This window comes from Haliotis asinina, chromosome 4, assembly GCF_037392515.1.
Source record: "Haliotis asinina isolate JCU_RB_2024 chromosome 4, JCU_Hal_asi_v2, whole genome shotgun sequence".
NCBI classification, from domain to species: Eukaryota; Metazoa; Mollusca; class Gastropoda; order Lepetellida; family Haliotidae; genus Haliotis; species Haliotis asinina.
Genome location: NC_090283.1, coordinates 79,587,787 through 79,614,543, shown reverse-complemented (window position 1 = coordinate 79,614,543; position 26,757 = coordinate 79,587,787). Strand labels below are relative to the sequence as shown.

The following is a 26,757-nucleotide window of genomic DNA, read 5'->3' as shown; positions in this document are numbered from 1 at the left end:
ATGGATATAACAGAATGACTTTCTCTGATGAGGCAGTATGTTATACACACATGGATATAACAGAATGACTTCCTCTGATGAGGCAATATGTTATACACACATAGATATAACAGAATGACTTCCTCTGATGAGGCAATATGTTATACACACATGGATATAACAGGACTTCCTCTGATGAGGCAATATGCTATACACACATAGATATAACAGAATGACTTCCTCTGATGAGGCAATATGTTATACACACGTGGATATGACACAGTGACTTCCTCTGATAAGGCAGTATGTTATACACACGTGGATATAACAGAATGACTTCCTCTGATGAGGCAATATGTTATACACATGGATATAACAGAATGACTTCCTCTGATGAGGCAATATGTTATTCACATGTGGATATAACAGAATGACTTCCTCTGATGAGGCAATATGTTATTCACATATGGATATAACAGAATGACTTCCTCTGATGAGGCAATATGTTATTCACATGTGGATATAACAGAATGACTTCCTCTGAGGCAATATGTTATACACACATGCATATAACACAGTGACTTCCTCTGATGAGGCAATATGTTATACACATGGATATAACAGAATGACTTCCTCTGATGAGGCAATATGTTATACACATGGATATAACAGAATGACTTCCTCTGATGAGGCAATATGTTATTCACATGTGGATATAACAGAATGACTTCCTCTGAGGCAATATGTTATACACACATGCATATAACACAGTGACTTCCTCTGATGCTGTAATATATACTAAGGGAAACAAATGAGGGAACAGCTCTTCATGGTATCCCACAGCGCTATTCAAAGCTGGTGATGAAAGCTGGAAAATATTAAAGAAACACATGAATTTTCCTGTGTTCCTTTATTTTGCTCTCTAAGTATATGTTTCTGTGGTGCTGTAATATTCCTGGCTCCAAATAGCAACAATAATAAGCATGCAGTCTTACGTACCATTTCACTTGAAACAACTGTTAACACATTCTGTCAAATACTTATTGCATGCATAACTTATAATGGAAGTGGAAGTCAAAGGAAAGATGTGTTACGTTTTTCTTCATGCCCGTTTTTTTGGCCACTAAATAGAAAGTGCTCAGTATTATACATTCTTAAGGCACAGAAGAGTGTAAATATAAACACTGTTATAATGTTTTATTATAAGTTGTTCACTGGTCACGAGGGCAGCATGGGCTGAGTCAACCAGTGAACAACATATTTATCTTACCAAACACCTCAATGTTAATTTGGAACTGTTTGAAGCATGGGTTTTGGATCGTACACTTCAGCCAATCTGTGTGAATCAAACGATTCAAATCTAGCATCTTGGTGTCCTTCCCGTGGGTATTGTCTTAATTAAGTTGCTGCGATGTAATTTCCCCTTCTTAATATTCACAGGGACTACATTTGAACATTTTGCTGAAACTTATTTATTGGAAAGGGAATCAAACATGTTCACAGCCGTCACTTATAACACTTGGCGGACGACACATGGGTATAAACATAAACATGGCTGACTGTTATAATGTTTTATTATATAATGTTCTATATATGGTTGCATACTTTCAGAGCAGGAATAATTAATTACATACAACTGATTTGTCTTGGCAATAAGAGCTGTTTTTTGAGAGATATGTGCCTCATTATTATAAATATACATACCATCACACCACAAAGAAAACATTGCTTGTTCACCTTTATTTTGAGCACAACCTCAAATCTGACATACTTGTTGTAAGACTTGAACAAGTATCTAATTCAAGCACAGAAGTATCAAGGTATAAAAATGAGCAATAATGACTAACACTGTTCTGTAACAAGATCTTAGTTTGAGCAAATAACTTATGTCCAAGGCTGAAGAGGACAAATGTTTCATGGCGATGTTGTGACTTGTATGTAACACTTTATTTCATACTCAACTGAAATTGAAAAAATGAGTGTAGTCATTAAGACTTGCCTCTGCCATGAAATACATGTAGTTCCTTTCTTCAGAGTCAACTCTATTATATATAACACAGCCAGTTTCATCTTTTCTACATCCATAACTTACATGTCATTAGGATATAAACATATGTGTTTTCAGTCTTGTTACAGATTACTAAATGTTCTGTACATCTGGACTGAATGACCTCACTAGTGTCATATCCATTTTGAAAATTGTTCATACATTTCAAATTCTGGAATGTCGAAAAAGATGTGTCTCAAAAGAATCCACATGCTGTGAAAAGTCCCAAAGATCTCTGAGATCAAACTGATGTTTTCAACCAGTCAGATTGCTGCATACATTCCCTTTAATTGAGTTTTGTTACATTCAGAGTCACCTCATCAACATCATCGACACACAGCATCACCATGATCAACACAATCATCACCACCATCATCACCACCATCATCAACATGCAGCATCACCATCACAGGTGGAAATGCCACATTACATAACAAGGCAAACAGTAAACATTTCATTATTCTCAACTAGTAGAATATAACAATTATCACAGATCAAAACAAACAATAACAGACACACAAAACATGTCCATGCTACCAGACAGGTGAAGCAGGACCATCACAAACTCATAACGTCTGACATCCCGACAGAACATCAACTAATTCTGTCAATATCCAGGGAAAATTAAAGCATATTATGATGCTCATGAGAAGAAAGTATTTCCAGTGACAGCAATACGACCACTGTCACTAATTCCAAACTTCTAATTATGAAACAACACATGTTCATGAGATATCACACATCTTCCATATTTACCTAATTCCCGTTTGTGTTCAATATAATATATATTAAATGCCTTTTCATACAAACTGAAGGCTGAATGCCAAATGTATCAGTGAAAATTTACAATCTACAACTAACATTTATCCCAAGGAAGAATGGGGCAGAATGACAAGATTATGAGCACTGATTGAGTTTCGTAAGGGAACTCTGTTGCACAGTGTCTGCTATTCACAACTTGAGCAGCTGCCAGTCAGTCTACTGAATTAAACCTCAGCCAGTTGACACAACCCAAAAACATGAGATGAAACAGTTCAAATTCTGAGAACAAAATCACCATTAACATGATTAATTCTACTCCAAATATCAAAACATAAAAATGAAATGTATACAAACCTTTTGCCAATAATCTGATGAAAGTTTTACACAAGTGCTCACTTAGGGCTTGCCCTTACTGTGGTTATTGTAACTGATCATTAAATGTATTTCTATATTTAACTTTTTCATGCTTTAACTGCTTGTTTCTCTTCATCCTCAGGTTCCTCGTCCTTCTTTTCTGTTTCCTCTTCTGTCTTTCCTCCCTTTGTAGAATCTTTTGTTTGTTTCTTTGCTTCTTTCCTGTTGTTAGAGTCCTTCTTGCTTTTAGTGTTCTTCGATTTGTCTTTATCATTATCATTATTGGCCTTCACCTTATCTTCATCTTCCTCCTGTGGGGAGTCACTCTTCACTGACGCGCTGTCCTTTTGGCGCTGCTTCCTCTGTGACACAGCACTACTTCTCCGACTGTTCTTCTTCTGAAAAGGGAAAACATTTTGATGTTTTACTTTAGGTACAGGAGTCCTCCTGCTAGGACACTAAAACCTAGATTAGTTACCCTACAAAACAAGTGAGCCAGTGTAGGTGTAACCCCTGCAGTCCAATACTTCAGATGGCTCACACCTCAGTCAGAACACCGATTCTAACACCGAGTCACCAAAAGGTCCCAACAGCCCTCAAATTCAGCTGAGCCACACATATCATAGACTCACCTTGTACCCTCTTCTCTAACTCAGGTCTGACCATCTATTCTTTACCCCATGAGATATTTCACCCCAATATTTCACCGTTTCTGTGGATGAAATAACTCCCACATCTCACCTTGTACTCTGTTCCCTATATGATAAATCCCATATCTCACCCTGTTTCTCTATTCCCCATAAGGTAACTCTAATATCTCACCCTGTTTCTCTATTCCCCATAAGGTAACTCTAATATCTCACCCTGTTTCTCTGTTCCCCCATGAGATAACTCCCACATCTCACCTTGTACTCTGTTCCTGATATGATAAATCCCATATGCCATCCTGTTTCTCTATTCCCCATGAGATAACTCCAATATCTCACCATGTTTCTCTGTTCCCCATGAGATAACTCCCACTTCTCACTTTGTACTCTATTCCTGATATGATAAATCCCATATCTCGTCCTGTTTCTCTATTCCATGAGATAACTCCCAGATCCCACCTAGTACTCTGTTCCCTATATGATAAATCCCATATCTCACACACTTTTCTGTTAACCATGAGAAAACTCCCATATCTCACCTTGTACTCTGTTCCCTATTTCATAAATGCCATATGTCTCCCTGTTTCTCTATTTTCCATTAAATTACATCCATTTCTCACCTTGTCCTTGTCATTCACCCACCAGTCCTGTGGGAAGTGTGAGATACTGTCCATAAACCTCTGGTTCTCCTCCCAGTCCCGCTGCAGCTGATCGGCGCTATACTCGGCGCCACGGTTTGTGATACGCTGCAGTATCAACTGGTTTTCTTGAGTGATGCGCAACAATTCTCGCTGCCGCTTCTCACGATTCAAACTGAATGCAAAAAGTTAAACGTTAAATGTGAGTATCAAGGACCTTTCACTTTTGCAATGAGAACAAGGTATGTTCCTGATATTATTTAACATCATAAACTGCTTGCAAATGTTTGCAGCAAAGGCATATAACTCCTGAAACATTACAATCGCAAAGTCATAAACACTGTAATTATCCAAACAGAACATATTGATCTAGCGAGAAGTATCAGCTGCAACAAAACACAGTTTCAGAAAACAGCTCATGTTATCCACGCAACAAACTCTTCCTGTAAACACAGTATTCAATAAATATGCAAATGACGCTGTCCTGCAGAAATCTCTGGCAAAACTCAAAACATGCCATGTTGACTTTCTCCCTCATAATCTACAAACTGTTGTCTAACACTAAAAATGAGGACAAACATGGTTGATGATTATTGGGGAAAAATACATTCACAAATAATGGGTTTCCAACATTGCATTCATGTGCACTTTCACTGAGTGAAAAGACTTCTCACACCTCTAATATTTTAGACATGAAATCATATGTCATCCAAAGAAAACATTGAGCGTAAGTGTTGTTGAATGTTGGCATGTTGCAGTTGGCCAGTATAAGTTGAACATTGTGCCAACACTGTAGGTGAATTTTTGTTAATCTTAAAATATGGTGAATTCGGTCAATACCTGTTCTCATGAACCTGCAAAAGGCAGGACGACTAAGTTCTATGGATAGTCAACTTCTTTATGGCAATGAGTGTGATGATTCGGTGTAGGTACTAACACTGTTATCAAGCTGCTTGTGATGAAGTTATCCACAAAAGGCAATACTGACTGAGGGCAAAGTCTGAAGAAAGGTATTGTTGAATGTATGAACTGCAAAGTAACTGATAAGAGTTCTCCTAAACTTATGAATTAAGATAAATGCAGCAGCAGCAAAAAGGAAAAAAAGATTTTTAACAAATATAACATTCAAATTGTTTGGGTAACGAAATCAAGTACATGGTATCTGATCTTTGTAGTGACATAATGTTTGTACAATGTGCTGACAATATCAGACCAAAATGTAGTTATGCTTTTGATTGTACCACAATGAAAAAGTTGTACAGAAGTATACTGAACCAAAATCGTGTACACTGGACATTAAGCAGGAAACTGGGCCAACATTGATCCAATGTGATTGTGTTTGCTGGAAAATAGTCTACAACACTTTTGTGTCTGTACCAATCAATCTTTGCCCAAGTACTTACAGCCCGATAGTGATTATCACAGTGTTCTACAAACCCTTTACCATAATTTACAAATTTGGTTCTATATGACAAAGCGTGATGTATATACATTGGTACATTATGTGTTGTTGACTGACCTAAACTGTTCAAAAGATGATGAAATAAATATCACATAATATAGATCATATCAGGAAAACAACTGAACATACTTTTTCTTCGCACTTGAGTATGGACAGACACGCAGAAAGTGAATTCATCCTTGATGGCTTCGATATTGCTGGTTTTATGCATTTACTTTCTTGGACAGAGACAAGTCGATATCGTTCATCCTGAAGGCAGCTTCATACGGAATGTGTGACGTATACGGCAAACATCTTGGCTAGTGGTATCAATGTATTACAGGTACATGATGCTGACCTGTATTTATCACAGAAGGAAATCAATAGGACATGAGGTTTGGTCCATGACTCCAGCTGATGTCATCGAAACATGAGTATCATGTCACGACTATATTAGCAACACAATACAATGCATGGTGGTTACCATGGTGACAGAGATGTTTCTGTGAATGGTCATACAATGGTCCCTTTAGAAACCACAGCCAACATTGCAGTTTTTAAGTCCAACAACATCAACAACAAAGAAGCACACATTAATAATCCACATGATTCACATCTTCAAGAGTGTTAAAACTACTTAAGTCTATGTACCTGGCAAACCTATGTTTCTTCGACCCCATTGTTTGTGTAACTGGCATAACCTTCTGTAGTCAGATTCTTACAACTGGTGAATACCTAGGCCACATAAACACAAACTCCTGAGAATGTTTGTATCATGCCAGTTTCAACAATTATCCTGTGAAAAATGTTACCAACGCTGGGTATTCACTGGGGTAAAGGGCAGGGTAAAAATACTGCAAATCAGAATTCTACCATGACCTCAGTAAATACCGGATTGTAATTGGTTAATCAAAGTCATTCAGAGGTATATAATCGCGTTATATACCTCTGATTTTCCAACACAGTATGTGTCTTTTTAAAAATCTTGGTTTGGGTAGAGTGGAGAGTAAGTCTGTATTCATTGGCTACTTCTGAACTGTGTTCAGGATGCTGTTTTGTTAGTTATCCATGAATATATATCTCACTTATCACCTATGATGTAAAACACATTGATTTCTTTCAGACCTTGAGACATTTTTGCTTCAGCTGTTTCTCCGATATTTCTCCGTTTTGGATTGATATTTATTCAACGATTGTTGTTCTCTATGATCTACCTTTATAGACAACTCTGTTGGGGTGACAATTCAGGACTTCAGTCACTAACCCACATCAACATGTTGATTACTGTAAATCACGAAATGTTTGCGTCATGATATTTTTGTGAGTGGCGACCAACAGATGCTTTTACGTCACAATATTTTTGCGACTTGCCTAATTCTCAAAACATAGTTTAGTTTGACAGTTTCAAAGCTTACTTGCATCTGAAAGTTTTATTTGAAGTAAATCCAATCACATATTAAAGTTTGCCGCTAATCTTCAAGCCAAAACCATTCAGTGGAGTACTTCCGCATATATGCAATCAGTGATGTTTTCCTAAAAACAACACTTGCGGCATAGGCAAGATAAGTTTAAAACAGTTCAAAGGGATTAAATTAAATGGAATGACTAATAAATTGGCACTGATGAAGGACCAGTTTAGTCAGTGTCAGCGAAGCTGTTAATCTCCAGACAAGTGTCATGAAACCTATCCACGCCCGCTGGATGGTCTCGGCCTTTCAAACAGTCTCTAAGAAATGTGTGTTTTGTGGTTGGCGCCTGTCTGGACTATCGGACGTACTGATTGAGTGACTTTTGTTCAGGTATCCATTGTTTGACATGTGACACGTGAGTACGAGTAATGCTAGTAATTAGTCATTCTCCACATTGTTGTCATTGTTTAATATATGTATTGTCTAGATCTATTGTTAATTATATGAACTGGTGAATAATAAAGCGGAGATAGGACAGGTTGTTTGCTGATTATTCATTGCAAATGTACCAGCAAATTGTGTCATGATATTTTTGCGAGCTCAACTCATTCGCAATTTTCGCAAAAATATCATGAACGCAAAAATTTAATGATTTACAGTATTTATACTGAGAACAATCTCAATCGGAATCAAACCCAGACTCATGGTGCAGCAGTACATACCTCCTGTACTCGTAGTTGTTCCTGTTGTCAACTCGCCCTCTTGTCCTCATGATGTAAGACATCTTCTCCAGGAGAATACGGTTGTCTCTCTCAATGGTGGCCAGCCTCTCTTCCTCAAGCTGTGAATATAAAACCACCATGATTCAGTAGGGTTTAAAGAAGATATACCATAAAATCTGATATCAAATAATGTATAAAGCTTATGAATACAAGTAAAAAAAAATAAAGATATTTTTCTGTACGAAAAAATGTTTAAAACTACCTGTGTTCCCAAAAACTACCTGAATTAATTTGACCTGATGTGACAGTGGAAAGAAGACCAGCAGTCAGTTATGATCAGTGTAGGTTTCAGTAGGTAATAACAAACTGGCGTCCTCCATGAGCATCACGAGACAATAATACCAACCAAGAGGGAAATAAATAAATAAAATAAAACCACCAGCATATGTAATATTCCTACAAAAGACTAAAAGTATTTTACTTTTGACAGTTTTTGAAGCAGATATCTAAAAATATCTAATTCTTGTAAGCTTACATTTTTGGGTCAATAAAAACATGAGGATTGTATTTCATGAGTGGAGAAAATTGATTTTTTTCTTCTTCTTGAACATATATGACTGGAAGATCCGTAAAACAAGAAACAAAATGTTCTGGCCTTAATGCTGTCAGTGTCAGTGTTCCTGTTATATAACATCATATTGACATTGGAGGAACAGGGATGCAAATATGTACTGGGAATAGCAGCACTTTGGTAACTGGTCCACTCATGTCCTTGAACAAAACAACTAATATCGACTTGTTACTGATCAGATTTTGAAATAAAATATTTTTTATTGCTTTTTGCCTCCAGCAGCCATGCCATTCTCCCTCAAACCTTCACAATGTAGCTAGTCATGCTTGAATAACACAAAACTGTTAACATTTCCCAATCCCAATCAGAAACCAGGGGCGAATATGTCTTTTTGAGGATGCACAGTTCATTTTCACCTGTTTTCATGTCAGTTTCAAAGTTAATTACATAAACCTTCTGCAGAGGGTGGGTGGTGGGGTGTGCACCCCTGCAACCCCACTCTGGGTCCGGCTATGACAGCAGATTTAAGCCCTGAAAAACTGGTCCAGAAATGCCAAACTTAAACGTTTCTAGTCATTTGATTTTGACTTGTGCTACATACAATGTCAGGTATAAATCTGGGCTCAGTAAGGACATTAATCCTAAGGCTGTCAGTGTCACTACAACATGAGGAGTATGACGACTACTTAGTTACAATGGCGTGCAGTATGGTAATTTACAACAGGTAGGGCATGAATGTGAACCAAAGTGGAGATTTATCTTGGATTCTCATTTGAACATTCTCTTTGCACAGAGGTTACTCCTGTCACATCTTCCTATGTAACCTCTGTTCTAATACGGCCCTTTCATGGTGCGAGTGCTCAAGACTCGCGATTGGAGGCGTTCAGATTCAGTTGTGCAATCAGAGACGTTGTTTCAAGAGTGAACATTCATAAGATCTTGGTAATTCCGAATGCATCAGGAAAACTTACCACTACCAGTTTTTGTTTATACAAACACATCATGGCGATTGATCCCTGCACTCTCTATTGCCAGTTCCTAATTTTCAGCTAAACATGAAATACCAAAGTTTTCCTTCGCACGTTGATGAACCAACTCCATGGGGGCCGCCATATTGGAACTAAGTCTATTTAACGCATGTTCTGATTGGATAGTAACAAGGGAAATAATTCCTGTTGCGATTTTTTGCCACAAGGGGATTTCTCGATGACTGGGAAATATGGCCGTATTAGAACAGAGGTTACATAGGAATATATGACAGGAGTAACCTCTGTGGGAAGAGAATGCATTTGATAGGAAATTACAAAAACATTGAAACTTTACAAGTTTTTCAACAATCCCCAAAATCTGAGGCATTTGCACACTGCAACAATGTAAACCGTATGTTTACAGGCTCTTCCAGTTTGCTGGTCCTGAAAGATATGATATACACCCACCTCTATCTGAGGTCACTATCTACCTTTTTGAAGCCAAGATATGGGTAATGACTATCTACACATGAATTTCCACTCTCATTTTGGTAAGTTTTACTGCCAACTGCTGCAATCTTGCTGTGAAATACTAGCAGGTTTGGACAATCCTCTTTGAAAGCCCATTTTAACTTGGGCTGACCAATAAGATAGCCAGATATGTTTGTCAGCAAAGATGATATCCTTCAACTTAAGCATCTAATTGTTTGCTGGGTTTGTTTTAATGCAGTTATAACCCTGAAAGATGCATCTTACAGATTGTTGTAGGCTACCCAAGTTTATTATAAGATGCAAGTAAACAGATGAGAGGTAATTTTACAAATGTCTCTAAACTTACAAAATATACCCCCAAACAAAAAAATATCAAAACAAAATGTGAGATGCACACAAAAAGTCCCATGCAAGCCCATGCATAAGTTCATTGAATTTCATAAAGTAGTTTTTGAGGAGAAGTGGACAGAGAACATTTCCTGTTTCATACAGATGGATGGACATTGAGGGTAACCCTATATGACCCCAGCCATATTATGGTGGGGGTATGAAAAGAGAAGGAAATCTGAATGTTTATGTAAAGTGCCCATATTGATATGGTAGTGTAGTATTTGAAATTCAGTTTGAACATTTTGGAGGGCCTTGTTGTAACCCTAATGTGCGGTTTTGAGGATTCAGGTTTTCCCTGGGTCTACACAAGCCAACCTCCCTCTAATTTAAACACAGTGCCTCAGGTTGTCCTTTCACACCTTTACACCATCCATAGATTTCTAGTTTAAGTTTAGCAACCTGGTCACACCCAGACATTAGGATCAGCACAACCATGTTGCTTAACGTTTCACCAACAGTATAGTCACTGATGACATTTTAATTGAATCCATGTAGATCCAAGGTTGGGCATACATCTGTGTGTGATCATATTGCCCACAAATGCCTCCTCCCTTATGCATCCAGTACATTAGCAAACAACTGTGTGGCACGTACTGTTATCAAACTGCACAAACCCAAGCCATTTGGTATTCATGGTTAACATGGGTCCTGACAATGGAGAGCTTGACTCGCAGCCAAAGAACACATTTATTATTATAGGTTTGTAAGGACTTAACCACCCTTTCCTTTCAATCTAAGGCCTGATTATATCTCATTTGTTGACAGAGACACCAGTTACTGACAGTGTCATGGCTCAAAGGTGTAATGGTCATATCCTGGGGACTGAATCAAACTTTCAATCACATTTTCAAACATTTCAACTCTTTACATGAACATTATAATCATCACAGAGGTTAAGTACAGATATTTAAACAAGAGTTTTGAAGACGAAATTGCTAAATAATGCCTCTGTGTTAAAATGCAATATAACGTGTTTGAATTTCTAAAACTGTTGACGTAACCCCCTTTGCTGGTGGTGGCTGCTATTATGATTTTATGTAAATTGTCATCATGATAGCAGAAAGACAGCTTACTGAAACCTGCATTTTTCACGCAAAAAACAAAATCAACAAAACATGCAAAGAACATTCTGTGTGCGAGTTTTGCACGCATAGATTCTGATCTATTTATTTTTAAAAAGTACCTTAAAACAGCAACACTTGAAGAAACAATATATTCTGAAATGATTCAGGTTTGGCATAAACATTTCATGTGCAATGGACTACATATTAATAATTTTATTTCTGCACACACTCGTACAAAAGCGAATACTGGCTTTACATTAAGAATGCCTTGTTATGTTAAAATGTATGCTTACATATTTGAAGGCTTGCTGACTGGGTTGACTGACAAAAAGATGACAGGTGTGTTCACTGAACCACACACTGACCTCTACGAAAAATGAAAGATGAAACAAAAATGAAAAACCCACTGTCAAACTAAATTCTCCATATTTCTCCAGAGCTAACAAAAACCCAAAACCAAAATTCCAGTTGTGATTGATGATTATTACTAATGAGGGTCGAAAAATCATGTGAAATATCTTTCCGACATTTTCATGTCGATTTTTGTGATTCTGCTCAGAAGATGCCACATGTCACAGTCCTTCTTTGCTAATAATTCTATTATACTATGATATAAGGAAATTGATTCCATGAAGTCATCTGAACAACAGACTGCATCCAGCAAAGTTTCTTCATGTGGATGACATCTCGTTCGCCATTTACTTCTTTATCTTCCCTTTTAATACATAAATACACAAACTGATAATATACAGTCATACCTACTTGGAATTACAGATTATTTGTTGCTGCCTTAGTCTCAAGAGTTACACTTATTCACTCAGGACGGACAATTTGTACATTATACACATAGGCCATTGGTTGTTCTCTAAACTTAATATAACATGGCCGAGTAGACCTAGACTAAAACTTGGATAAGACGCAGACGGCCATTTCAGTCAGTACATTCAGGCAATGTCGCTGTTGCTATGTAGCGATGATGTGGTATGTTGTTACCACTCAAGTGGGAGATAACGACACTGTCATTGTCTGTATACTCTATAATCCTGGTAGTTACAAGAGATATCATCTAAACCTGAGTGAAAGTACATCTCATATCACATTTACCTTTTAGATCCTATAAAATCTAGCTTTTTTGTCAGTTTTTCATGGTGAGGAAATCTGTTTTCTGGAGCTGTGCATGTCTCTGGTTGATGCAGAATATTGATTTTTCAAAAAGATCAATGTTCAATCATCCTTGTTTCACTGCAACACTTTGTTATGTTGTGTATCTTGTCATCCTTACAAGGAAAGTCACTTTCCAGTCATGTGCACTTGCACAGTCAACATGTAGCTTTGGGATGTGAAGTCTATGTTAATATTGTCACATTTATGATTACTACAGCATTGCAGCGTATTGGACACACAAGTTATCTAAAATATGCACAGAATTTGGAAGTCTGCGTCATTGTTGACGTAAAGATACTGGGCCTTAAGTAATCTATTCAACTTGTATTTCTATTGGTTGCTAGTGAACTGCTCAGTATTGATTAAATAACTGACCTGCCTTACCTTGTTTTTTATCATTATTAAACAATCACATTTGATGTCTTGATGAAAGTTCCAAACTAAACTTGATTCCAAGAAACATGTCCACCACTCCCTTTCATGACACCAGGAGTTATAAATTGTTATGCCAAGAGCAAACACTGTCATATGCTTGTGTTATTCACAATAAAGAAGTTTAGATCCATAAACCTTGCTTTTCTTGAGCTAAAGCTGTTCTTTCACTGCTAGTCTTGTGAGATACAATGGCACAGTTCACCATGGAACACTCCAGAGTGACAATGCCAACTTTGAGCAAGCAGTCCTTTCATCTGTTTCCTGCTGAGACCCAGATACAGGAACAACATACAACATCCTTTAACAACTCTTGGTTAGGTGGGCTTGGGGATAGAACCACTGACCTACCGCTCTCCAGGCCAACACTCCAAACACTGCACCATGGCAAAGCAACATGAATCCCAACTCACTGACTGTTTAATCCTTACTTGTGCACACAAAATGAAGCTGAACACAGAGCATACTATTAGAGTTACATCACTTGTCTCTCAGTCACTTGTAAAAATCTTATGTGATGAGGGTGCAAACTGGTTTTCTTTGGTGTAATTTTGTTCACATGTCCCAAGTCAAGTCAAGTCTTTTCAAAATTTGTCTTAATTGATAAATTACAATATAACAATAACAATTCTCATCAAATCAATGTTTCAAATTGCTAGATCTTGTGGTTTCTAAATTTCTTCTACATTGAAAGTTAACATACTGATAGCTGACGTGCCATACCAACAACATTTGGTGTCGAACATTGATGATGTACATCTGCTGGCAAAATACCCATGATCCATTGAGAACAATACAGATCTGGGGTGTAACAGTGAGGTAAGTGACCCCCATTTCCTGGATAATGACGAGTACTTGAAGCACACAGTCAAGTTAAGTCAGCTACTTAATCTCAACCCCCTAGGAGAGCCCATGGTAATCTCTTGACCAACAACACAGTCATATCTTATTTTGTCAGACTTTTTTTCACACGTGAGGAGACAGACATGTCAAAACAATCCCTAATATTCAGCTACTAAATCTTACATGTCAAAGTTATACATCAACTTCTAAGCCGCCCAATTATTGAAACAGGTTCATGAGTGTCCGTCTGTATATAAAAGCACAGAGGTCACATTCTACTCATTCCAAAAAGTTTTCACAAACCTTTTCTATTTGTAAACAGTAAATGAATTAGCTCTTAAAACTTTTTTTTGCTGTGGTCCTGATTATCCAACAGACCCTTGAATTCTGGTGCTGACCCTATTTTTCTTAAAAGATAAGAATAAAATAAGCCTTTAGATACCATGGTTGTTTCTTGGCACCAACGGTCATTCTGACAGAGAAATCGAGTTTGACTGAACAAACAGTTACATATGAATAAATGTGTTATTTGTACTTTACTTCTAAACCAATGTTGAAAAACACAGAAAAATCATTCCTACCTACCATTATATTTAAAGAGGTGAAATTTGAACAACAATGTTTTATTTGTCCTTATAACAGCTAACCAACTTTAGTGGTAGAGTCTTATATCTCTCGATTGTCATGTTACAATTTCATTGCAGCAATAAGCCAGGATGATAACTTGGTTATCCCTCCAGTATCCAGGACTTAACAAGTGGTTTGACCAGGAGACAATGAGGACTTTTCCACATCCATATACTTCACATTCAGTTTGAACAATATACAGTCAGGCCGCGTTAGTCCGGACCCCGACAATCCGATTCCTGCGATATCCGAACGATAGCTAACTGTAACCAATCTTGTTTACTATGTAAACTCATTACCTGTTGATTCAGTAATCCGGTGCTTCACTCTTCGTATCCGAACGTTAATCAGCGGTAACAGATTAGCTAATTACACATAGTTTTGCTTCATTAATCCGGCGGTACATCAAAAAGGTTGGGATAATCCCTTCAAACCATGAGCCCCATTCAGTGGTAATTGTTAAGTGACACCTGCGAGTTGAAGATGTCGTTAGTTTGTGATTTTGATCAATTAGTAGGTCTCACTTTTGGTTAGTTGGAGTAATACCTGTCATGCTTACTTCCTGTATAAAACACTGATCGTGTCAAAATGAGATCACCTGACGCTTGTCAGTCATAATGGAAAAGTCCCGCCCCTAGGCGTAAAAGATGTGAAATTACTGCCGCACAAAGAAAAAAAGAGAAAACCCTAAAGCCAACTTTGATCTTATGTGTAAACATTTTGGTCAAGAATTCGGACAGTCTATCGGCAAGAGCACAATTTCGGACATCGGATATGTTTTGTGATTGGTATGATCGTTTGACAGACAGATGCAATCACCTGGTTGACACGTGATCTCACTTCGTAACAATGCTGCTAGTCACAAGTTCGTTTCAGTAGTCCGTACGTTTCACTATCCGAACGTTTTTGATGAAAAACGGACGTGTTCGGATTAACGCGGCCTGACTGTATACACATCCATCAAATATTTGTAAAATGGCACCAGTTCAGTCAAGCTGCTATGAACTTAATTACAAAACCAGTTGCAGAATTCAGGATCTGCAAATCAAGGCTTATGAAATATGTCTGTATGCACAAAGAAGTCTAGGTATGGCATGGAGGTAATACGTCACTGTATTCCTGAGACACCTGCACTACTTCATCAGTCTGACACAAAGGTAATGGTGGGGGTGGGTTACTTAAAAATGGGAGAAAATCAACAACTGGCACTAAACTTTGAATGTATGTCTTGATTAAGAGCCGTAATGCCTGTGATCAATTGTAACAAAGCGCTGCTAGGGGTCAGACAACCATGGTTTGGTGAAGATAAATTTTAACAATGTGCTGCTAGAGGGGAGATGAGTATGGGTTGCCAAAGATGAATTTTTAGCTGGGAGACAAACATGGGCTGCTAAAGGTGAATTTTAATTAAGTGCTGCTTGGGGTGAGACATTAGCATGGGCTGATAAAGAGAAATTTTAACAAAGTGCTGCTTGGGTGAGGAGACCAGCATATAACAAAGCAAGTGCTTCTTGGCAGCTCACCTGTAGCTTCTTCAGTTTGAGATGCAGGTGCATGTATGTGGGTGGAGCCTTTGTATCCACCATCGGTGCTGCATCTTTCACCTGAAACAAGAGTAAATGTCAAACTCCGTCAGACACGTCTAAAAACCACTCTCGATTGAAACATTAACCAGGACTATAGCTCTAGTTTCCAACCATTTAATATTTAGTTACTTCCTCATTAGGTACTGATTGTTTTCATTCTAGTACTCAAGATATCTTTAGTCTCTTCGATCCTGTCTACTGGCCTTTTTAAACAGGTTCATGGAATTCTACTTGTTTTGCTTCTAGCTCATGAGTTCATCTGATAACAAAGGAGTTGCAGGTTGTTCAGCTTTACAACAATGAAACATTTCCAGTGAGGTGTAGTGCATCTTTGGGTTGTTCACTGACAAGGTGTTCCTCCATGATTGATGCCTGCATTCAATCAGTCGTATGGGCAAGCCTCATAATATGTACAGTTTTACTGTACCAAACTTGTACTTCTTCAAGCATATCTCCACACAAGCAACTGTAAATAATCTTGGTAATTGTTGTCTTGTTTTCAGGTTGACTTCAGGAGAATATTGCATTCAGATTCCAGATAAAATTGAATGAGTCTGAGCTGAGTTTTACGCTACTTCTAGTAACATACAGCAATATCACAGCGGGAACACCAGAAATGGGCTTCACATATTCTGACCACGTGTGGGATAGAACCCAAGCCTTTGGCATGACAGGCAAATGCTTTAACCACTAACCAACCACTAATGCAACTTACTACACTTCAGCCCCAGGCAGGCTGTGTTCGACTCATGGTATATGCCCACTTCAGAAATACTGAATGCCTAATGGTCAAGCTGTTTTGTTGTTGTTTATGATGTATCACTGTTTTTAGATATCCTACCAGCTAGAAGCATCCATATATCCTTGCACGGACTCACGATGAACATGGTAAGTAACTGTGTACTGACCATATCTTGTTTGAGAGGACAGGGCCCCATTCCTCAAGGCGATCGTAGTGCTACGACATTCGTACATCCCATACTTTACCATTGACTTACAAGTTCGTGTATTGTAATTAATTGTTTCGATCTTATTGTGTAGCACTGACATTGGTCATAAGACACATTTAAGCTGGAACAGGGGTTGGTTGCCATGAAAACTAGTCCATGTCCACTATCTCGCTATATCAGTTAATGGTTGCATTGTCCAAAGATTATCATTTGTAATATGAGTATTTGATACAGACATATTTGTAACTTACTATAATGGATGCTGTTTTTTTACAAAGACTTTGAAAAATGGGAGTCATTTTCCAAATTTGTGTCATGAAAATATTTTGTGAGTGAAAGCTGTCAAAACTGGCACCTGTCTAATCTGGCAAGTTGTAAACACTGTCATAGAATCTCAGTCCATCCCCATGGCTTGTACATTTATCATCAGCTCTACAATCTGGCACATTGTCTAACCTGGATTATATCCAGCCCTAATGAGTGCCGGTTTAGACAGCTTCCACTGTATTCCAACATTACTTCCAACTGAAGTATGGTGAAGCCTATTTCGTGAGATTGTCCTGAGTTGAATGTAATCTAATACAGTATCTTCTTACACCATGATGGATCATAACATACTGTGTTGCAGGATACGGCCAGAAAATATGATTATGAACTGCTTGGATTTTTTTTGCATTTAGACGAGGTATTTGGATTCAAGGTGCACTTAATCAGAAAAATAACCACTGCATCATCACATGAGAATACTGTGGTAATATACTGAACATTACTGTTGAATCGAGTATGTTGGAATGAATCATGCAAAATCCTATAGATGGCTGACAGATTTGAAAATAGACTGATCTTAAATCTCCACTGAGTGCTGAACTGACTTTCATGAAAAGAGCCAAAGCTAAGGTAGCTTTCATGTAACATTTGTGTATCAAAGGTTATCTGGCTTTCTTATCTGTATGTAACTGATCATACAGAAGTGTTCTCTTTGTCTTACGACTTCAAACTCCTCTGGAGTCACGGATTTGCTTGCTGGCACTAGCATTTTTTTCTTCAGAGACCTATTCAAGTATTTATGATCTTACAACCTTGTTCTAGAGTTGCTTCAGATTTTTGAAATGGCAAAAAGCAATGTAAGTTCTTAAGTTATACTAAGGGTATGAAATGACTAACTTAGCAATGCAGCAAGTGCTTATAGACTAACAAGCTAGTCAATGAAAGCACAATCTACAACATCTTCAAAGAAGAGGTCAGGCTTGAATCGTGGATGGGACTAATGCCCCCAATCACAAAGTATGTGTAATCCCAAATATAACATTTGTTGCATCTGACACTTTTTAAATAACATTGTACATTCTGATTTAGGGGTCCTTAATTTTTATAATTATGTACACAAACCGCAACAACTGAAGGGCCTTCCATATAATCATTAATTTCATGACTAATTTCCATATTTTTTCATGAACAATGGCAGTGAATGTTTTTCTGGCTGTTTTAGGGGTTAACATCACACTGTACATACTGACTGAGCATAGCTTTACGTTGCATTCAGCTTATGCTTATAAGCTTCACACATTCTATCCATGTGGAGAATTGAACCCGGGTTTTCAGCATGACGAGCAAACGCCTTAACCATTAGGGTACCCCACCACACTCACTCTACATACAAACTTTGGAGAAAAAAACAATACAAAAACAACCCTGATGTTTTACTGATCTGATTTAGAAATATGACTTAACCACTAATAATAAGATAAACTAATATTGGTGGTTGGAACATGGTTTCCGTTCACATTGATATGTACATGATTACACGATGCCATTACTGAGAAAGTGAAATCCCAAATATGACATATGTTGATATGTACAGATAGTAAGACTAGATGTCGATCTTTCCTGTCAGGATCAAATGATCACTGTTTGGTGGATATAGACAGAAAACACAGACTGTTGTTTACTGCAATGTACTACACAGATCAGATATAAAAGAGTCAATTACAGAATGATATGATCCAAGTGAGGGTCCTAATGTTGGGGTCACAAGTCAGGGAATAATCATTATTCTTTAATAAAAATATTGTGTGGACTTCTGTGCAAAGAGTTAGGAAAAAACAACACTTGTTTGAGAAAATCCTTTCTTACTAATGCAGAAAATAATAAACACACTTAGGCTGGGCCAGTTCGCAGCTGAATGGGTGATAACACAAAACAAGGATGTATTTGAATAGGTCTTAGCACCCATCAACACAATGGCACACACTTAAACATTTGTGTATACAATAATACACTGTACTGAAATCCTGACCCTACTCTCTCACACAATATTTATAACACTGTCATAACATATGTTGATATGACTGTTATACCACCTCTCTCAATACTCATATGGCTTTATAAATAAACATTACTATATAAATATTTCACAAATACAAACATTCAAGCAATAATTTTCTCACTCATAATAATAGATCAAATATTGATTTATGAATTTCTAACAAAACAGTTCATCACATTTACAGAGCGTTCATGTTCTCGAAAACAGTAATAAATTCTCTTCCTACTCAATTCTCTAAAGCCCAGTAGCTGTAAATCTGTGTATTGTAAACAGTTATCGTTTAACGAGTGGTAGCTAAGATTGTTCACTCACTTTCCGTCTGTGCTCATTGTAGTATGTGGAGTCCCACCGCTGTTGTAATAGCTTGTTGGACGTAGGTAATATGGAAGTGTATGATCTGTGCATCCTGGCGAGTACTCGATGTTACAATATTCTGATCTAGAGACAGAGACTACACGGTTCCGCTTCTCAAAACACGTTCCGAACAAGTGCCATATATCCGCTACTGGCGAGGTTGCTGGTCACGTGATCAAACCTTGTCGCCGTAGCAACACCGACCGGAAGTACACAAATCGCGCGGGCACCTGCCGTCAAGATAATAGTTTTATTAACTAGAAAAATTGCGTACAATAAACTCGGCCTCTGCTTAATAACAAAGCAAACTTTCGGAGTGGGAGATCGATTTACAGCAAATAAAACGGGTTCTGCTCTCTGGGGCTGAACTAATGTTCATTGTCATTTACCTCAGCATGGGTCTCGAGTCGTTTAAGCTCCCAGTGTCGCAGTTCGCCTGTGAGAAGACAGCCAGAGACTGTAGGGCAGTGCATTCGATAGATATGCGTTATCATGTTAATAGATCGGAATAACAATACAGTCGTGCCTTGTAACATGCGATTATTCTACATACGTTAATCAGTGATAGCAAAGGTCATATGAGGGAACGTGCGACATTACTTTTTGACTTCAAAACACGCACACGTTTTTATTCGAGCTTATTAAGCGTATGTATATTGTTTGTTTGAATTGAATAAATGTAAACGATCTTCTATGGATTAGTATGTTTTATTCATTGTGCAATGTTAACTTTAATTAAGCAATATTATTATGTCCGATGTAAGTATTTACAGTTGAAAATGTTATGTTGAATACTTGGTACTACTGATCCACCCGAGACAATGGTTTTGTAGCCATCTTCAAGGAACCCGTGAAGATCCGGGTTAGAATTGGTCTTCAGTAATCCATGCTGAGGCGACTATCCTGGTCGGTTCGTCAGGCTTTTTGATTTGATTGTCATCTATCTTTATTGCGTGTGGATCGATCGATGCTCATGTTGTTGACCACTGGATTGTTTGGTCCAGACTGGACTATTTACTGAAAGCCGTCATATAACTGGAATATTGTTGCGTGCAGCGCTAATCAATAAACCAACCAACCAACCAAACAGCCCGTCAATCATCTTCAAAGTTTAACTCTTCAAAATATATGTTTCTAACAGAAACAAATAACTCAGTTACACTAATGGAGACCCGTTCAGATGGAAGATCCTCAACCTGAGCGAATCTTGACTTGTTTCATGAAGTGTTCTGCAACACAGTCAGGGTAGGCGGAATGGAAGAAATATGGTGTGAGACAGACTAGTCAGCTTGCTGCCAGGGTGTGTGAAGGTTGTTATTGATGCAGCACAGCAAATGACCTGTATTGGCGATGAGGCTGTTGTTGTGAGGGAGACGCACCTGTTCCAGTAGCTCGACTGATGCCACTCACAACACTGCGAGGCGCCAATAGCTACCCTTGTCTCAACGGATGTTCTTAATGTGTGCACTGAGTGAGTCTCAATATTTCGTCGCCTTGGCGTTATTTCAGCAACATAGTGACGAGATCAAGTTTATACCTGTTCAGAGTTTCATATAAGCGAGTAAGAGAGTTTAGTTTTATGCTATATCAGCAATATTCCAGCTATATGGCGACGGTCTGTGAATAATCGAGTGTGGACCAGACAATCTAGTGATCAGTAGCATGGGTAACAATTAGTATACGATGACATGTGTCAACCAAAGCGAGCCCGACAACCCGATCCCTTAAGTCGCTCAAGATCAGGGCCCAGATTTTCGAAGCTCTCTTAGCGATAAGATAGTCGTAAGTGCCATATATTTAACATTAACTTACGACTATCTTAGCGCTAAGAGAGCTTCGAAAATCTGGGCCCAATTCTAAACCGGATCTCCAGGTGTCAGGTTTACTTAAAAGCGCATTTGTTATATGTGTTGTCACACAACAATACTAATTACTTAGAACTGTTCATCATGCATGCCACGCTGTAGGTTGGAGGGTAATTGCATGGTACTTCAACCCGTGGATCGTGAATGCAAGCATCTCATTTGATAAAACATCACATCAAAGTAAAACAAACAAACATAATCTAATATTAATCTTGACACTATGATTGAAGACAATTATAGGAACAAAACTGCAAAAATCGAAAAGCAAATGAATGTTTGGTCAACGCGTCCCTTATCTCCTTTTGGGAGAAATACTATTTTATAATCCCTTCTACTTTCACAGATAAATCATCTGTTCTCAGCTCTTCCCAATCCACCAAAGCCACTGCTAGAGAAATTACAAAGAAACATGTTTCAGAATTTATATGGAATAATAAGCCGGATAAAGTAAAAAGAAACATACCCACTTTAAACCCAGAACATGGTGGGATCAGGGTACCAGACGTACGAAACGTAAGTAATGCTCAAGAACTTAAATAAATAGACATATTACTTCAAATAATAAATGGGGCCATATTATTCTACGTAAAATACCTAAACCATATTCCATCTGGTCTGGTAACTCAAAGCAAATTAGAGAAATATGTATTCCTAATTTATCCAACAGGTTTTGAAAAGACGTTTTTACTGTATGGGAAGCTAGTCTTTCCAGCATAATATGCATAGAAACTGTTATCAGAAAACCAAATTAAAAGTCAAACTATCTGGGGTAACTCCAACATAACTCTTGATGACAAACGGATAATGTATGAAAACTGGAAGACTAAAGGTGTAGCTTTTGTTAATGATATTATGCATGACGATAGTAGGACATTAACATTCGAAGAATTGTAATAGAAGTATCAACTGAAGACCAATTTTCTAACCTTTGAAGGAATCAAAGCAGCAGTAAGCTAGGTGATGCGCACACAAACAGAAAATTTACGAATCTTTCCCTGTAATTACCAAACATTAAATAATTTTGGGCAAACGTTTTTAAAACACTCTTTTGAATTCATCCTTCACCGCGCTACCTTAGACAGCCATGGGTGCAAGTTGGAATCTACTGCCGGATCATGTCTGGTTGTTGAGATTGCACCCGCCAGCACTCAGGTGGAGCAGCCGCACAGTGCAAGGAATAGCAGCGGGTACCTCTTGCCGTATGACTAGGGGGGATGAGAATACAGTTAGAGGTTGTCAGCCGAGCAGAACTGAGCGTTAAATACACAACAGGAGGTTCTCCATTATTTCCCAGGTGTATAGTTCGGACGGACGGTCGGTAGGAGAGGAACTGAATGACATATAGTGCTTTCAGCATGTGTATAGTTTGTCCAGGCCTGTCTTGTGTTACGATGGTTTCGACGTGATGTTGTGCCGTTGAAGACCACTCACTCACTGTGGTGTCCGTTAAGATATTATATGGACGCTTCATACCTCAGACACTAAAGAGTTACATGTCTGTAAAGAGTATGAAATGCTCGAAGTTGTGCAACAACAATTTAGTAAAAAAGTCCACGGACTACACAAGCACACTCCCAGTATTGTTGTATCGGATGCCATCGGTATTGTGCCACTACAGTACTACTATAGACAAAAGAGGACTCTACCTGTTAGGAAAGTTGTGTAATGCAAAGTATGGCTATGTTTTTAAAGTAATGTTTCTAGTTCTCCCTGGTCAGTTTATGTGTTCGGATAGCTCTACTTGCAATGTAGCAAACCATGTCAACAACAGTCAGTTTTTTAACAAGAAAAGCTGGTCAAGGACCGTAAATGATGCCATTAAATCTCATAGAGACGATCTATTTTATGTCCATCTTAACTCGAGACCTAGTCTGTCAAGATATATCAATGTAAGAACCAGTAAGGAACATTATCTCAGGATGCTAACCACAGAGAAGAATGACCTGTTCACTGATATTGAACACTTGTTTTCAATGGATCAGCTGAAATCGTTTCAAGAGAATGTTATTGTAAACTGTCGCCAATGACATTGTAAAGCACGTGTTTATGGCATGTACGATTAATATGAATGACCGAAATGAACTCTATAACTCCATATGTGATATTCTGGATGTAGATACTTTTGTTAAGATCTGGAATCAAGACCATGATGCTATTCTTGCATTTCTACTCGGTGGATGTCAAGCAGAATGTATTAAGGAACTAGAACGGGGGGTCTTGGCAAAAGTAATGATTAATGTAAGCAGATTTATAAGGAAATGGCGATACTTGCTAAAACGCGCGTATGTATATGAACATTCCTGACTAAAGCACTAATCCATCTTAATCATTTAACATAAAATATATCATAACTGCACATCGTAATCTTCATTCAACTGGAGGAAAGAAAGAATATTTATTTATTTATCTATCTATCTACCTCAGACACTAAAGAGTCACATGTCTATAATCCTAAGGAAAATTTAACTGTCGTACAAAAGTACCCAATTTGTGCTCTCTGAAAAGACAATATATTGAAGGAGTTTTGACTGTGACTGACAAGACACAGTCATTGTGAAAATAAAGGTTTAGGAAACATTTAAAGAAAGATTACTGAACACGTTTTTGACTGTTACGGTCCATTTCCTGTTGCAAATGCGACATCATTGTTTACCATGAATAGGATAAGACAGTTATTCTGTGACAAAGTACGGGCCTCTATACAGCTGTCAGCCGTCCTGTCTGTGAGCGAGCGCGCGCGCGTGTGTGTAAATAGGTGGTCCACAGGTGTATAAGTAGTAAATATATTAAAGATGAGTCCAGATATTTCTTCCTTTGTATCTGTAAGAGATCTTTCACCGTACGCGTGATGGAAAGCATTGAACAAGCGCCATAACTCAGAATCGAGTAAGACATCAAGTTTATTTCTTTATCGTTTTTAACAAACACATGTTGCACTGTATATGCTATATTTGGGATTGCACACTCTCAGTATAGGCATAGTTTGTAACAAGTTTTGTCCCTATAGAGCGCTCGGATACCGAGGCGAGGCGGCATGTGTTAAAAACATATATTGCAGGGGTTCACAAATATTTTGAAAAGCCACTTGTCACAAGGCAAATGACTTCAAGACTTGCCTTGACTAATTTTCAACTTGTCCTGATGTTATGACACAATGAATGATGCTAGTGTTTACTGGATTTGTTTTATCGAAGAGTGATAATTTCACTCTCTACTAGCTCAACTATATTATTATTGTTACTGCGAACTTTCATAGCTTCATTATGATCAAATATGAAATGAAATATACAAGATTATTTGTAGTTTGAAACCATAAGTGGAAATGATCTAACAGTCCACGATCAAGTAAGATACCATTATGTGATTGCCCGAAATGAAAACTGACTTGTCCCGAGCGTCGGGCGATGGGTTTATTGAACCCCTGTATTGTATTGCTATGAATTATTAAGTAACGTGTCCTATTCCCCGTTTCTATACGTCGAGAGACGTTCCCACGTCAATATTGATACACAGCCTAGGTGACTGTGTCTGACTCGTGAAGACATGGGTCCAGATTCCTGAGGTAGACAGACACACGGGCAAGGTGACCAGTGGCTGCACTATACAAGTAAGCATATTATGTTGAAAAGTGAATCTGTCACTGAGATTAATGGCAACTTATTTCATTGACGAACCCGTAAATGTTGCCTTTATTTGAAATCTGGAGTCAAACTGCAGTGGTGGATCCTACAAAGGAGTTTCCTTGATCTACCTATGTAGACTCATGGCGTTGCAAGAGTAGGTGAGGTAGTCAAATCGTGCTATGTCAAAACGTGACGAGGTAGCCTTTTCTTTAAACTTGGTACGCTACATCACGTTGAACGTCACTCCGTGTCTAAAATACAGGCTGGTGTTGTCATAGACTAATAGTCCCTGAGTATAAATAACTTCGATAGTAACAAACTAGACTAATACTTACTCTCTCAATACATGTAATTATGATATTAACAAACAAACCCATTTTTCCATTTTAAATGAAAAGGAGCGCCAGCTAGGGAGACCAGAGATTTAGAAATGAGGAAATCTAGACTTTCTTCATTTCGGGCTTTAGCAATGCTTGGCAGTAGGCAATATAATGTGGTTCAGGGACTGTGAGACAGACTGGGAACAAACTAACCCATAAATTAAAAAGTGTTACCTAGAAAAGTACCACCTACTCTAGTGTTACTACATCAATATTGTAGCTTGGAAAAGTACCACCTACTCTAGTGTTACTACATCAATACTGTAGCTTGGAAAAGTACCACCTACTCTACTGTTACTACATCAATACTGTAGCTTGGAAAAGTACCACCTACTCTAGTGTTACTGCATCAATACTGTAGCTTGGAAAAGTACCACCTACTCTACTGTTACTACATCAATACTGTAGCTTGGAAAAGTACCACCAACTCTAGTGTTACTACATCAATACTGTAGCTTGGAAAAGTACCACCAACTCTAGTGTTACTACATCAATACTGTAGCCTGGAAAAGTACCACCTAGTCTACTGTTACTACATCAATACTGTAGCTTGGAAAAGTACCACCTACTCTACTGTTACTACATCAAGACTGTAGCTTGGAAAAGTACCACCTACTCTAGTGTTACTACATCAAGACTGTAGCTTGGAAAAGTACCACCTACTCTAGTGTTACTACATCAATACTGTAGCTTGGAAAAGTACCACCTACTCTACTGTTACTACATCAATACTCTATCTTGGAAAAGTACCACCTACTCTGGTGTTACTACATCAATACTGTATCTTGGAAAAGTACCACCTACTCTACTGTTACTACATCAATACTGTAGCTTGCCCGTTACCTCTGTTCCAGAACAAGGGAGAAAACCCACGATGTTGGTATTCCTGGCTCCTCTCCTTATGGGTTCGCTGTGCGCCGTCGCCGAGGTACAGCAGAGTTTGTTTGACAGGCTTCCTTCCATGGACGACAAGATACTGGCGTCCAATGTCGTCATGTCGAAGACAAGCCTGGACCTTGGGGCATGCAGTTTCCACTGCTTGGTGAACTCCAAGTGCAGAGCTTTCTTCCACCACCAGACTAAGTCCCTGTGCCAGCTCCAGGCGGCCAAGGCATCTCGTGGC

At 38.2% G+C, this 26,757-nt stretch overlaps 1 protein-coding gene across 1 annotated transcript; it reads right to left on the bottom strand.

The window, feature by feature from the left end:
- Window positions 1–1,535: 1,535 nt before the first annotated feature.
- On the bottom strand, window positions 1,536–19,996 carry LOC137282754 (sperm axonemal maintenance protein CFAP97D1-like). The gene is made up of 5 exons (XM_067814540.1): window positions 19,725–19,996; window positions 16,074–16,154; window positions 8,000–8,118; window positions 4,410–4,602; window positions 1,536–3,540 (listed from the first exon to the last, which is right to left on the bottom strand). The coding sequence occupies exons 1-5, from the start codon at window positions 19,815–19,817 to the stop codon at window positions 3,250–3,252; spliced, it is 777 nt and encodes a 258-aa protein (XP_067670641.1). The 5' UTR covers window positions 19,818–19,996; the 3' UTR covers window positions 1,536–3,249.
- Between the last annotated feature and the right edge of the window lie 6,761 nt (window positions 19,997–26,757).